The sequence below is a fragment of the Oncorhynchus masou genome, chromosome 2 (assembly GCF_036934945.1).
Source record: "Oncorhynchus masou masou isolate Uvic2021 chromosome 2, UVic_Omas_1.1, whole genome shotgun sequence".
NCBI classification, from domain to species: Eukaryota; Metazoa; Chordata; class Actinopteri; order Salmoniformes; family Salmonidae; genus Oncorhynchus; species Oncorhynchus masou.
Window position 1 is genome coordinate 4,715,379 of NC_088213.1, and position 13,958 is coordinate 4,729,336.

The 13,958-nt window shown below is 47.6% G+C and overlaps 1 protein-coding gene across 2 annotated transcripts in view; it reads left to right on the forward strand.

Moving 5' to 3' along the window:
* The window catches only part of LOC135554485 (probable E3 ubiquitin-protein ligase HERC1), a 68,568-nt gene extending 57,255 nt beyond the window's left edge, over window positions 1-11,313 (forward strand). For both annotated transcript variants that reach the window (XM_064986822.1, XM_064986811.1), the window contains exons 19-23: window positions 540-792; window positions 3,162-3,314; window positions 5,044-5,169; window positions 7,222-7,401; window positions 10,119-11,313. In XM_064986822.1, the coding sequence (XP_064842894.1) occupies window positions 540-792; window positions 3,162-3,314; window positions 5,044-5,169; window positions 7,222-7,401; window positions 10,119-10,304 (898 nt within the window). In that variant the 3' untranslated portion in view covers window positions 10,305-11,313. The remainder of the gene's footprint in view (window positions 1-539; window positions 793-3,161; window positions 3,315-5,043; window positions 5,170-7,221; window positions 7,402-10,118) is intronic.
* Window positions 11,314-13,958: the final 2,645 nt, after the last annotated feature.

Here is a 13,958-nt window from a genome sequence, read left to right on the forward strand (position 1 = left end):
AGCTATAGTCTATATGACACTGTGTTATGGGACACTACAGAGCTATAGTCTATATGACACTGTGTTATGGTCCACTACAGAGCTATAGTCTATATGACTCTATGTTATGGACCACTACAGAGCTATAGTCTATATGAGTCTTGGTTATGGGCCACTACAGAGCTATAGTCTATATGACTCTATGTTATGGACCACTACAGAGCTATAGTCTATATGACACTGTTATGGGCCACTACAGAGCTATAGTCTATATGACACTGTAATGGGCCACTACAGAGCTATAGTCTATATGACACTGTTATGGGCCACTACAGAGCTATAGTCTATATGACTCTATGTTATGGACCACTACAGAGCTATAGTCTATATGACACTATGTTATGGACCACTACAGAGCTATAGTCTATATGACACTGTGTTATGGGCCACTACAGAGCTATAGTCTATATGACTCTTGGTTATGGGCCACTACAGAGCTATAGTCTATATGACTCTGTGTTATGGGCCACTCAGGTCAACTCTAAACCTCCCTCCCCCAGGTTCCTGCTGAGCCCGTCATCCTGTCTGGATGAGCAGCTCCTCCAGTTTAAGTTCCTTGGTATCCTGATGGGGGTGGCTATCCGGACCAAGAAGCCCCTGGACCTGCACCTTGCCCCCATGGTGTGGAAGCAGCTGTGCTGTATTCCTCTGGTCCTGGAGGATCTCGAGGAGGTGGACCTGCTCTACGTTCAGACACTCAACAGCATTCTTCACATTGAAGACAGCGGCATCACAGAGGATAATTTCCATGAGGTGATGACATTTATTACGTCTTTTTTTTCTCTCCTCAGCTTTAAGGTCACGAGCTACGATATTGGTATGAGGAGGATGAGGATGAGGGGGGGGGGGGGGTGAGGATGAGGATCAGGGGGGTTGAGGATGAGGGGGGTGATGAGGATGAGGGGGATGATGAGGAGAGGGAAAGAGACATAACGAGAAGCTTGGAGCTTGGAGGGGAGTGATGGTTCACATCCATTCAGTTTGGATTCAATACTGGAACTGACATGGATGAGGAGATTTGACTTGGAAACTAGCCGAGGAAATGGAGCTGTGTTTTCTGTTTGACATGGAAACTAGCCTAATATGGTATGCTGATAATAAGGTATGGTGATAACATGGTATGGTGATAATATGGTATGATGATAATATGGTATGGTGATAATATGGTATGGTGATAATATGGTATGGTGATAATATGGTATGGTGATAATATGGTATGGTGATAATATGGTATGGTGATAATAAGGTATGGTGATAATATGGTATGGTGATAATATGGTATGATGATAATATGGTATGGTGATAATATGGTATGGTGATAATATGGTATGGTGGTAATATGGTATGGTGATAATATGGTATGGTGATAATATGGTATGGTGATAATATGGTATGGTGAGGTCTCTCAGTATGGTGATAATATGGTATGGTGATAATATGGTATGGTGAGGTCTCTCAGTATGGTGATAATATGGTATGGTGATAATATGGTATGGTGAGGTCTCTCAGTATGGTGATAATATGGTATAGTGATAATATGGTATGGTGATAATATGGTATGGTGATAATATGGTATGGTGATAATATGGTATGGTGAGGTCTCTCAGTATGGTGATAATATGGTATGGTGATAATATGGTATGGTGATAATATGGTATGGTGATAATATGGTATGGTGAGGTCTCTCAGTATGGTGGTAATATGGTATGGTGATAATATGGTATGGTGATAATATGGTATGGTGATAATATGGTATGGTCTCTCAGTATGGTGATAATATGGTATGGTGATAATATGGTATGGTGATAATATGGTATGGTGATAATATGGTATGGTGATAATGTGGTATGGTGATAATACACCATGGCCAACCTTCGTTCCCCTCGACACACACACACACACACATAACCACTGCACTGTGACTCTACTGGACTGGACCGGGCTCCCTCTCTCTCTCACACAGAAACACACACTCACACACACACACTGGAATGCAAGGGTCCTGTTGATGCAGCACATCCTGTCTGGGGATTGGCCAGTTGGCCTGCCTCCCAGGAAGGACCACAGCCAGGATCGATAGAGTCCAGAGAGGGAGAGGAAGGGAGAGAGGGGGGGAAGAGGGAGGGAGAGAGAGACATGGCCCCCCTGTCTTGTGAAGGAAGGACCACAGCCAGGGGAAAGAGAGAGAGGTGGAGGAGAGGTGGGAGAGAGAGAAATGGCCTCTCAGGCCCACAGTCTCCTAGCCAAGAGAGGGAAAGAGGGAGGAAGGAGAGAGAGAAATGGCCTCTTAGGCCCACAGTCTCCTAGCCAAGAGAGGGAAAGAGGGAGGAAGGAGAGAGAGAAATGGCCTCTCAGGCCCACAGTCTCCTAGCCAAGAGAGGGAAAGAGGGAGGAAGGAGAGAGAGAAATGGCCTCTTAGGCCCACAGTCTCCTAGCCAAGAGAGGGAAAGAGGGAGGAAGGAGAGAGAGAAATGGCCTCTCAGGCCCACAGTCTCCTAGCCAAGAGAGGGAAAGAGGGAGGAAGGAGAGAGAGAAATGGCCTCTCAGGCCCACAGTCTCCTAGCCAAGAGAGGGAAAGAGGGAGGAAGGAGAGAGAGAAATGGCCTCTTAGGCCCACAGTCTCCTAGCCAAGAGAGGGAAAGAGGGAGGAAGGAGAGAGAGAAATGGCTTCTTAGGCCCACAGTCTCCTAGCCAAGAGAGGGAAAGAGGGAGGAAGGAGCGGGAGGAGAGAGAGAGGTGGAGGAGAGAGAGAGAGAGAGAGAGAGAGAGAGGTGGAGGAGAGAGAGACAGAGAGAGAGAGAGAGAGAGACAGAGAGAGAGAGAGAGAGAGAGAGAGAGAGAGAGAGAGGTGGAGGAGAGAGAGACAGAGAGAGAGAGAGAGAGAGAGACAGAGAGAGAGAGAGAGAGAGAGAGAGAGAGAGAGAGAGAGACAGAGAGAGAGGGAGAGAGAGAGAGACAGAGAGAGAGAGAGAGAGAGAGAGGGAGAGAGAGAGAGAGAGAGAATAAAGAGAAAGGGACTGTCTCTCCTGATCTGACAGGATTCTGAATCAACTCTCTCCAAATGGAATCGACTCCCAACTTGAATTCAGATGAAGTGCTGTTTAACTGTTGTGTCCCTCTAGATGATTCCTCTGGATTCGTTCGTGGGTCAGAGTGCGGACGGTAAGATGGTTCCTATTATCCCCGGGGGAAACAGCATCCCTCTGACCTTCTCCAACAGGAAGGAGTATGTAGCCCGGGCCATCGAGTACCGCCTGCACGAGATAGACAGACAGGTACGACACACACACACACACACACACAGGAGTACCGCCTGCACGAGATAGACAGACAGGTACGACAAACACACACACACACACACACACACACACAGGAGTACCGCCTGCACGAGATAGACAGACAGGTACGACAAACACACACACACACACACAGGAGTACCGCCTGCACGAGATAGACAGACAGGTACGACAAACACACACACACACACACACACACACAGGAGTACCGCCTGCACGAGATAGACAGACAGGTACGACAAACACACACACACACACACACAGGAGTACCGCCTGCACGAGATAGACAGACAGGTACGACAAACACACACACACACACACAGGAGTACCGCCTGCACGAGATAGACAGACAGGTACGACAAACACACACACACACACACAGGAGTACCGCCTGCACGAGATAGACAGACAGGTACGACAAACACACACACACACACACACACACACACACACACAGGAGTACCGCCTGCACGAGATAGACAGACATGTACGACACACACACACACACACACACACACACACACAGAAGTACCGCCTGCACGAGATAGACAGACATGTACGACACACACACACACACACACACACACACAGAAGTACCGCCTGCACGAGAAAGACAGACGGGGTACGAGAGGCAGCACACCAGAGCGACTGACAGCTGCTGTTGGTCATCCTATCGCCTCATGTTTTGTTAATTTCCCGTGGATTCTACATGTCTGCCGCAGTTCATTAACCTCCAGCGGGTGATGACTAACACACCGTGGCCACCTGCTGCTTTTAGACCGTCCTCTTCGTGGTGTCTTCTCTACAAGATATTATCGAGCTCTCTGCACTACACTGAGGCTCTGCCCCGAGGCTTTTCATTGCAGAGACACTCAGCAGACCTCTCCTCCACTCTGGAACTTGAGATGTATATATTGAATTCTTGGATTAAGACAAGAGGCACTGCGCTCTTTTATAATAGAAACTCAATTCTGAATTGGTTTTAAGATGAAGAATCATGCCTGGAATTTTTCTAAGTAATCTTAACACGCTGCTTGGTTGGCATGGGAACAACTATATTTATAATTATAGAAACGTCATGATTCAGTATATAACTAGACTATATTTATAATTGTAGAAAAGTCATGGTTCAGTGTATAACTAGACTATATTTATAATTGTAGAAACGTCATGATTCAGTATATAACTAGTCTATATTTATAATTGTAGAAACGTCATGATTCACTATATAACTAGACTATATTTATAATTGTAGAAACGTCATGATTCAGTATATAACTAGACTATATTTATAATTGTAGAAACGTCATGATTCAATATATAACTAGACTATATTTATAATTGTAGAAAAGTCATGGTTCAGTATATAACTAGACTATATTTATAATTGTAGAAACGTCATGGTTCACTATATAACTAGACTATATTGTGTACAGTACATGTCTCTGTTAGACTCTAAGGTGTTTAGAGTACACTACATGTCTCTGTTAGACTCTAAGGTGTGAGAGTACAGTACATGTCTCTGTTAGACTCTAAGGTGTTTAGAGTACATGTCTCTGTTAGACTCTAAGGTGTTAAGAGTACAGTACATGTCTCTGTTAGACTCTAAGAACCACTTGTTTCATATCTCCCATCCCCCCTGTCTTCCTCCTTCCCCTGTCCCTCTCTCTCTCTCCCCCATCTCTCTCCCTCCCTCCTCCTCTCCCAGGTGGCGGTGGTGCGTGAGGGCATGTCCTGGATCGTCCCTGTCCCTCTCCTCTCCCTCCTCACAGCCAAACAACTGGAACAGATGGTTTGTGGGATGCCAGAGATCAGTGTGGACGTGCTCAAGAAGGTCTCATTACTTTGTCTTCCGTTTGTTTTCATCTCTTTCATTTCATTGTTTTGCTGTAAACTGACTGACGAAGTGATGATTGGCTGACTGACTGACTGACTGACTGACTGACTGACTGACTAAGTGATGATTGACTGACTGACTAAGTGATGATTGGCTGACTGACTACCTGACTGACTGACTGACAGATTGACTGACTGACTGACTGACTGACTAAGTGATTATTGGCTGACTGACTGTCTGACTAAGTGATGATTGGCTGATGATTGGCTGACTGACTGACTAAGTGACGATTGGCTGACTGACTGACTGACTGACTGACTGACTGACTAAGTGATGATTGGCTGACTGACTGATTGATTGACTGACTGATTGATTGACTGACTGATTGTTGTATTGATGTCTGTATTAGTGGCTGTATTAATTACAGGTAGTGTGGTACCATGAGGTAAGGGCTGTATTAATTACAGGTAGTGAGGTACCATGAGGTAATGGCTGTATTAATTACAGGTAGTGAGGTACCATGGGGTAATGGCTGTATTAATTACAGGTAGTGTGGTACCTTGAGGTAATGGCTGTATTAGTGGCTGTATTAATTACAGGTAGTGTGGTACCATGAGGTAATGGCTGTATTAATGGCTGTATTAATTACAGGTAGTGTGGTACCTTGAGGTAATGGCTGTATTAGTGGCTGTATTAATTACAGGTAGTGTGGTACCATGAGGTAATGGCTGTATTAATTACAGGTTGTGTGGTACCTTGAGGTAATGGCCGATATTAGTGGCTGTATTAATTACAGGTAGTGTGGTACCGTGAGGTAATGGCTGTATTAATTACAGGTAGTGTGGTACCGTGAGGTAATGGCTGTATTAATTACAGGTAGTGTGGTACCATGAGGTAATGGCTGTATTAATTACTGGTAGTGTGTTACTGTGAGGTAATGGCTGTATTAATTACAGGTAGTGTGGTACCATGAGGGTAATGGCTGTATTAATTACAGGTAGTGTGGTACCATGAGGGTAATGGCTTTATTAATTACAGGTAGTGTGGTACCATGAGGTAATGGCTGTATTAATTACAGGTAGTGTGGTACCGTGAGGTAATGGCTGTATTAATTACAGGTAGTGTGGTACCATGAGGTAATGGCTGTATTAATTACAGGTAGTGTGGTATCATGGGGTAATGGCTGTATTAATTACAGGTAGTGTGTTACCGTGAGGTAATGGCTGTATTAATTACAGGTAGTGTGGTACCATGAGGTAATGGCTGTATTAATGGCTGTATTAATTACAGGTAGTGTGGTACCATGAGGGTAATGGCTGTATTAATTACAGGTAGTGTGGTACCATGAGGTAATGGCTGTATTAATTACAGGTAGTGTGGTACCATGAGGGTAATGGCTGTATTAATTACAGGTAGTGAGGTACCATGAGGGTAATGGCTGTATTAATTACAGGTAGTGTGGTACCATGAGGTAATGGCTGTATTAATGGCTGTATTAATTACAGGTTGTGCGGTACCGTGAGGTAATGGCTGTATTAATTACAGGTAGTGTGGTACCATGAGGTAATGGCTGTATTAATTACAGGTAGTGTGGTACCGTGAGGTAATGGCTGTATTAATTACAGGTAGTGTGGTACCATGAGGTAATGGCTGTATTAATTACAGGTAGTGTGGTATCATGGGGTAATGGCTGTATTAATTACAGGTAGTGTGTTACCGTGAGGTAATGGCTGTATTAATTACAGGTAGTGTGGTATCATGGGGTAATGGCTGTATTAATTACAGGTAGTGTGGTACCGTGAGGTAATGGCTGTATTAATTACAGGTTGTGCGGTACCATGAGGTAATGGCTGTATTAATGGCTGTATTAATTACAGGTAGTGTGGTACCGTGAGGTAATGGCTGTATTAATTACAGGTTGTGCGGTACCATGAGGTAATGGCTGTATTAATTACAGGTAGTGTGTTACCATGAGGTAATGGCTGTATTAATTACAGGTAGTGTGGTACCATGAGGTAATGGCTGTATTAATGGCTGTATTAATTCCAGGTTGTGCGGTACCGTGAGGTAGAAGAGCATCACACTCAGGTCCAGTGGTTCTGGCAGACCCTAGAGGACTTCTCCAACGATGAGAGGGTTCTGTTCATGCGCTTCGTCTCGGGACGGTCCAGGCTGCCCGCCAACACAGCTGACATCTCCCAGAGGTTCCAGATCATGAAGGTGGACAGGGTAAGACAAACACCGCTGCCAACACACACACACACATGCACACACACACACACACACACATACCAACACACACACAAACACATACACACAAACACACACACACACACACCTCCCAGAGGTTCCAGATTATGAAAGGGGTGAGTGAGAAAGGCCATCCCCCCCGACCGACATCAGCTGTCAGCCAGACTAGACATGGTTACAAGAGAATGTTGATGATGTAATGAACACCCCTCTCTCTCTGTTCCACCCCCCCTCTCTCTCTGTTCCACCCCCCCTCTCTCTCTGTTCCACCCCCCCTCTCTCTCTGTTCCACCCCCCCTCTCTCTCTGTTCCACCCCCTCTCTGTTCCACCCCCTCTCTCTCTGTTCCACCCCCCCTCTCTCTGTTCCACCCCCCCCTCTCTGTTCCACCCCCCTCTCTCTCTGTTCCACCCCCCCTCTCTCTCTGTTCCACCCCCTCTCTCTCTTTCCACCCCCTCTCTCTCTGTTCCACCCCCTCTCTCTCTGTTCCACCCCCCTCTCTCTCTGTTCCACCCCCTCTCTCTGTTCCACCCCCTCTCTCTCTCTGTTCCACCCCCTCTCTCTCTGTTCCACCCCCCTCTCTCTCTGTTCCACCCCCTCTCTCTCTGTTCCACCCCCCTCTCTCTCTGTTCCACCCCCTCTCTCTCTGTTCCACCCCCCTCTCTCTCTGTTCCACCCCCTCTCTCTCTGTTCCACCCCCCTCTCTCTCTGTTCCACCCCCCTCTCTCTCTGTTCCACCCCCTCTCTCTCTGTTCCACCCCCTCTCTCTCTGTTCCACCCCCCTCTCTCTCTGTTCCACCCCCCTCTCTCTGTTCCCCCCCCTCTCTCTGTTCCACCCCTCTCTCTCTGTTCCACCCCCTCTCTCTCTGTTCCACCCCCTCTCTCTCTCTTTTCCACCCCCCTCTCTCTCTGTTCCACCCCATCTCTCTCTCTTTCCACCCCCTCTCTCTCTGTTCCACCCCCTCTCTCTGTTCCACCCCCTCTCTCTCTGTTCCACCCCCTCTCTCTCTGTTCCACCCCCCCTCTCTCTCTGTTCCACCCCCCTCTCTCTGTTCCACCCCCTCTCTCTCTGTTCCACCCCCTCTCTCTCTGTTCCACCCCCTCTCTGTTCCACCCCCTCTCTCTCTGTTCCACCCCCCTCTCTCTGTTCCACCCCCCCTCTCTCTGTTCCACCCCCCCCCCTCTCTCTCTGTTCCACCCCCCCTCTCTCTCTGTTCCACCCCCTCTCTCTCTGTTCCACCCCCCTCTCTCTGTTCCACCCCCTCTCTCTCTGTTCCACCCCCTCTCTCTCTGTTCCACCCCCCTCTCTCTCTGTTCCACCCCCCTCTCTCTCTGTTCCACCCCCCCTCTCTCTCTGTTCCACCCCCTCTCTCTGTTCCACCCCCTCTCTCTCTGTTCCACCCCCCCCTCTCTCTCTGTTCCACCCCCCTCTCTCTCTGTTCCACCCCCCTCTCTCTCTGTTCCACCCCCTCTCTCTCTGTTCCACCCCCTCTCTCTCTGTTCCACCCCCCTCTCTCTGTTCCCCCCCCTCTCTCTCTGTTCCACCCCTCTCTCTCTGTTCCACCCCCTCTCTCTCTGTTCCACCCCCTCTCTCTCTCTTTCCACCCCCTCTCTCTCTGTTCCACCCCATCTCTCTCTTTTTCCACCCCCCTCTCTCTCTGTTCCACCCCCCTCTCTCTGTTCCACCCCCCTCTCTCTCTGTTCCACCCCCCTCTCTCTCTCTGTTCCACCCCCTCTCTCTCTGTTCCACCCCCCTCTCTCTCTGTTCCACCCCCCTCTCTCTCTGTTCCACCCCCTCTCTCTCTGTTCCACCCCCCTCTCTCTACCTCTTCCCCCCCTCTCTCTCTGTTCCACCCCCCTTTCTCTACCTCTTCCCCCACCTCTCTCTGTTCCACCCCCTCTCTCTACCTCTTCCCCCACCTCTCTCTTTTCCACCCCCTCTCTCTCTGTTCCACCCCCTCTCTCTCTGTCCCACCCCTCTCTCTCTCTGTCCCACCCCCCCTCCTCTCTCTACCTCTTCCCCCACCTCTCTCTCTGTTCCACCCCCCCCTCTCTCTCTCTCTGTCCCCCACCTCTCTCTCTCTGTCCCCCCCACTCTCTCTCTGCCCCCCCCCTCTCTCTGCCCCCCCTCTCTCTCTGCCCCCCCTCTCTCTCTTTACCCCCCTTTCCCCCCTCTCTCTCTGCCCCCCCCTCTCTCTCTGTCCCACCCCCCTCTCTCTCTGCCCCCCCTCTCTCTCTCTGTCCCCCCCTCTCTCTCTCTGTCCCCCCCCCTCTCTCTCTGTCCCCCCCCCCTCTTTCCCTCTTTACCCCCCTCTTTCCCCCCCTCTCTCTCTGCCCCCCCCTCTCTGCCCCCCCCCTCTCTCTGCCCCCCTCTCTCTCTGTCCCCCACCTCTCTCTCTGTGTCCCCCCACTCTCTCTCTGCCCCCCCTCTCTCTCTGCCCCCCCTCTCTCTCTGTCCCACCCCCCTCTCTCTCTGCCCCCCTCTCTCTCTCTGTCCCCCCCTCTCTCTCTCTCTCCCCCCCTCTCTCTCTCTGCCCCCCTCTCTCTCTCTCTCTGCCCCCCCCTCTCTCTCTGCCCCCCCCCCCCCTCTCTCTCTCTCCCCCCTCTCTCTCTCTCTGCCCCCCCTCTCTCTCTGCCCCCCCCCCTCTCTCTGCCCCCCCTCTCTCTCTGCCCCCCCCCCCCCCCCCCCCCATACAGCCCTATGACAGCCTGCCGACCTCCCAGACCTGTTTCTTCCAGCTGCGCCTGCCTCCTTACTCCAGCCAGACGGTGATGGCAGAGAGACTCCGCTACGCCATCAACAACTGTCGCTCCATCGACATGGACAACTACATGTTGTCACGCAACGTAGACAACGCCGAGGGCTCGGACACGGACTACTGACCAACCACAGTCTGCCCAGACCCTCACCACACACATACGCAACGTAGACAACGCCGAGGGCTCGGACACGGACTACTGACCAACCATAGTCTGCCCAGACCAGATGCACCGTCAAAACAACACACCTTCACAGACCCTCACCACACACACACACAACGTAGACCCAGGAAAGACCGGGCCTGGATGGAATATAGACTGTCCTCTCCTCTCACGGACCCTCACCACACACACACACACACACACACACACACACACACACACACACACACACACACACACACACACACACACACACACACACACACACACACACACACACACACACACACACACACACACACACACACAACGAGACCCAGGAAAGACCGGGCCTGGATGGAATAGACTGTCCTCTCCTCTCACAGAGCGTCACACAGCAGAAACCCAGAAGGACGGCATCTTCTCCGTTGCCAGTTATCAACGTACAGTAGGAAGTCACAGAGTAGCAACAACAACAGAGAGTTCATTTACCTGTACGGAAAAAGGCCCGGGTCACTTTTGAACATTTCATTTATATTCCATGTTTCTCTACTACTCTCAACACATAAGACATAATGGATGGATTTGATTCAATGTTTTTATTTTTCACCAAATGGGTTTTTATTTAGTAATGTTGTTGTTTTTTTTAAAGCAAATTTAAAAAAAACCAGAAGCAGTTCATTGAGTATTATTATTATCATTATGGTTGTTTTTTTCCATCGCTTCATTTCTTTCAGAGTTTTTTTGTTTTAGCATGGATGTTTGTTTATTTAGTCTTTGGGGAAATGTGTATAGGATTATTCATTTACCCCAAGTGAAGAAGAAAATAAAAAATGATGTTGTACAATTGTGTATAATGTTTCAGTAGGAAAATGTTTTACATAAATATCCATATTTATTTTTGTTTTCAATTTTTAAATTGCCAATGCTGGGGTTTCCTAAAGCAGGAACAAACAAACAAAAAAAACTCAATAAAATGCTTCAGAACGGACTTGTTACGTTTATTCTGTGATCAATAGTGGGGTCTTGGAAGTGGTCGGTTTAGAAATTAAACCAACGTGAACTCAGAATATTACAATTATAATACAAAACGTTATGGAGAAACACTTTGTTTCGCAGAAAACAAATATCACATTTCTTTTTATTACAGTATAAAATGTCACAAAAGGCCACCTTTTAGGGAGGTAAAGTAAATCAACCTTGAACTTTGTTGTCCAAAAAATATTTACACAAAAACAAAAAAAACTTCATCCCATCGTTTGAGTCAGAAGACATTGTTCAACAATGTGTATGTTGTTCACACATGAGCCAGTTTAGAATCAGATACTGCGTCACATGGTATCTAGTATCTGGTGTCAGATATTGTTGTTTACATCACATCTAGTATCTGGTGTCAGATATTGTTGTTTACGTCACATGGTATCTAGTATCTGGTGTCAGATATTGTTGTTTACGTCACATGGTATCTAGTATATGGTGTCAGATATTGTTGTTTACGTCACATGTTATCTAGTATCTGGTGTCAGATATTGTTGTTTACGTCACATGGTATCTAGTATCTGGTGTCACATATTGTTGTTTACATCACATCTAGTATCTGGTGTCAGATATTGTTGTTTACATCACATGGTATCTGGTGTCAGATATTGTTGTTTACGTCACATGGTATCTAGTATCTGGTGTCAGATATTGTTGTTTACGTCACATGGTATCTAGTATCTGGTGTCAGATATTGTTGTTTACGTCACATGGTATCTAGTATCTGGTGTCAGATATTGTTGTTTACATCACATCTAGTATCTGGTGTGAAGTCAGATATTGTTGTTTACATCACATGGTATCTGGTGTCAGATATTGTTGTTTACATCACATGGTATCTGGTGTCAGATATTGTTGTTTACATCACATGGTATCTGGTGTCAGATATGATTCCCACATTGACTGCATCCCAAATGGCCCCATTGGGGACCCAGCCATTATCTGGTGTGTAGAAGGATTGTCAGAGTTAATGGTTAACTGGATAGAACAGGAAATGGCTGGTAGGAGGGACTGGGGCTGTTATATTGTCCCTCACTCTGTAGCTAAGGCTCTCGATGGAAGACTGTCTCTCTCTCTCTGTCTGTCTCTGTCTTCATAGTCTGTCTCTTTCTGTCTTCATAGTCTCTCTGTCTCTCTGTCTTCATAGTCTGTCTCTTTCTGTCTTCATAGTCTCTCTGTCTCTCTGTCTTCATAGTCTGTCTCTTTCTGTCTTCATAGTCTCTCTGTCTTCATAGTCTGTCTCTTTCTGTCTTCATAGTCTGTCTCTTTCTGTCTTCATAGTCTCTCTCTCTGTCTATCTCTGTCTTCATAGTCTCTTTCTTTCTGTCTTCATAGTCTCTCTCTCTGTCTGTCTCTGTCTTCATAGTCTGTCTCTCTCTCAAATCAAATGTATTTATATAGCCCTTCGTACATCAGCTGATATCTCAAAGTGCTGTAAAGAAACCCAGCCTAAAACCCCAAACAGCAAGCAATGCAGGTGTAGAAGCACGGTGGCTAGGGAGAAGCACTGACTCTCTCTGTCTTCATAGTCTCTCTGTCTCTCTCTCTGTCTTCATAGTCTGTCTCTCTCTGTTGTTATAGTCTATCTGTCTCTCTCTCCATCTCTCTCAGTTCACCACATTACAGCCCAAGTGAAATGCTTGACAGGCACTGTCTGTCTATCTGTCTGTCTGTCTGTGTCTGTCTGTCTGTCTGCCGGTGACCAGATAAATCTTCTCTTGGTGTAGTTCAAGGTCTCCACAGTGACCCTTGGCGTGTCACACAGGAGGAGCAGGGAGGTCGTGTCAGGGCCAAGCTGTTAGGTGGAATGGCTGACGTCAGTTTGTTGTTGTTGTTGTTGTTGTTGTTGATCCTATCTATGGTCCAACATGGACATGGTGTCAACATGAGGTCGTGTCAGGGCCAAGCTGATAGGTGGAATGGCTGACGTCAGTTTGTTGTTGTTGTTGTTGTTGTTGTTGATCCTATCTATGGACCAACGTGGACATGGTGTCAACGTGAGGTCGTGTCAGGGCCAAGCTGATAGGTGGAATGGCTGACGTCAGGTTGTTGTTGTTGTTGTTGATCCTATCTATGGACCAACGTGGACATGGTGTCAACATGAGGTTGCGCTATTGTGTCAACTAACATAAACAAGTGGACTGAAGGAAGAGGAAGAGTCCAACTGTCAGTGCTAGTTACCTTTCAATGGGATACTCCTCTACCAGGATGGATATCAGGGGGCCATGTGGGATCTAATCACATTCTGTCAGCTGTCGGAATAACTAGAGCCCATATCCCAGTATTCCTGTTATTATTTATGATTTTAAGACCCTTCTTGTTCCCAGATGGGAAACCAGGCTATCCAGTCCAACCATTTATCCATCTGATCACCCTCAACTTCCTCAGGCCAGATAAGTCCAACTTCCACAGGCCAGATAAGTCCAACTTCCACAGGCCAGATAAGTCCAACTTCCACAGGCCAGATAAGTCCAACTTCCACAGGCCAGATAAGTCCAACTTCCACAGGCCAGATAAGTCCAACTTCCACAGGCCAGATAAGTCCAACTTCCACAGGCCAGATAAGTCCAACTTCCACAGGCCAGATAAGTCCAACTT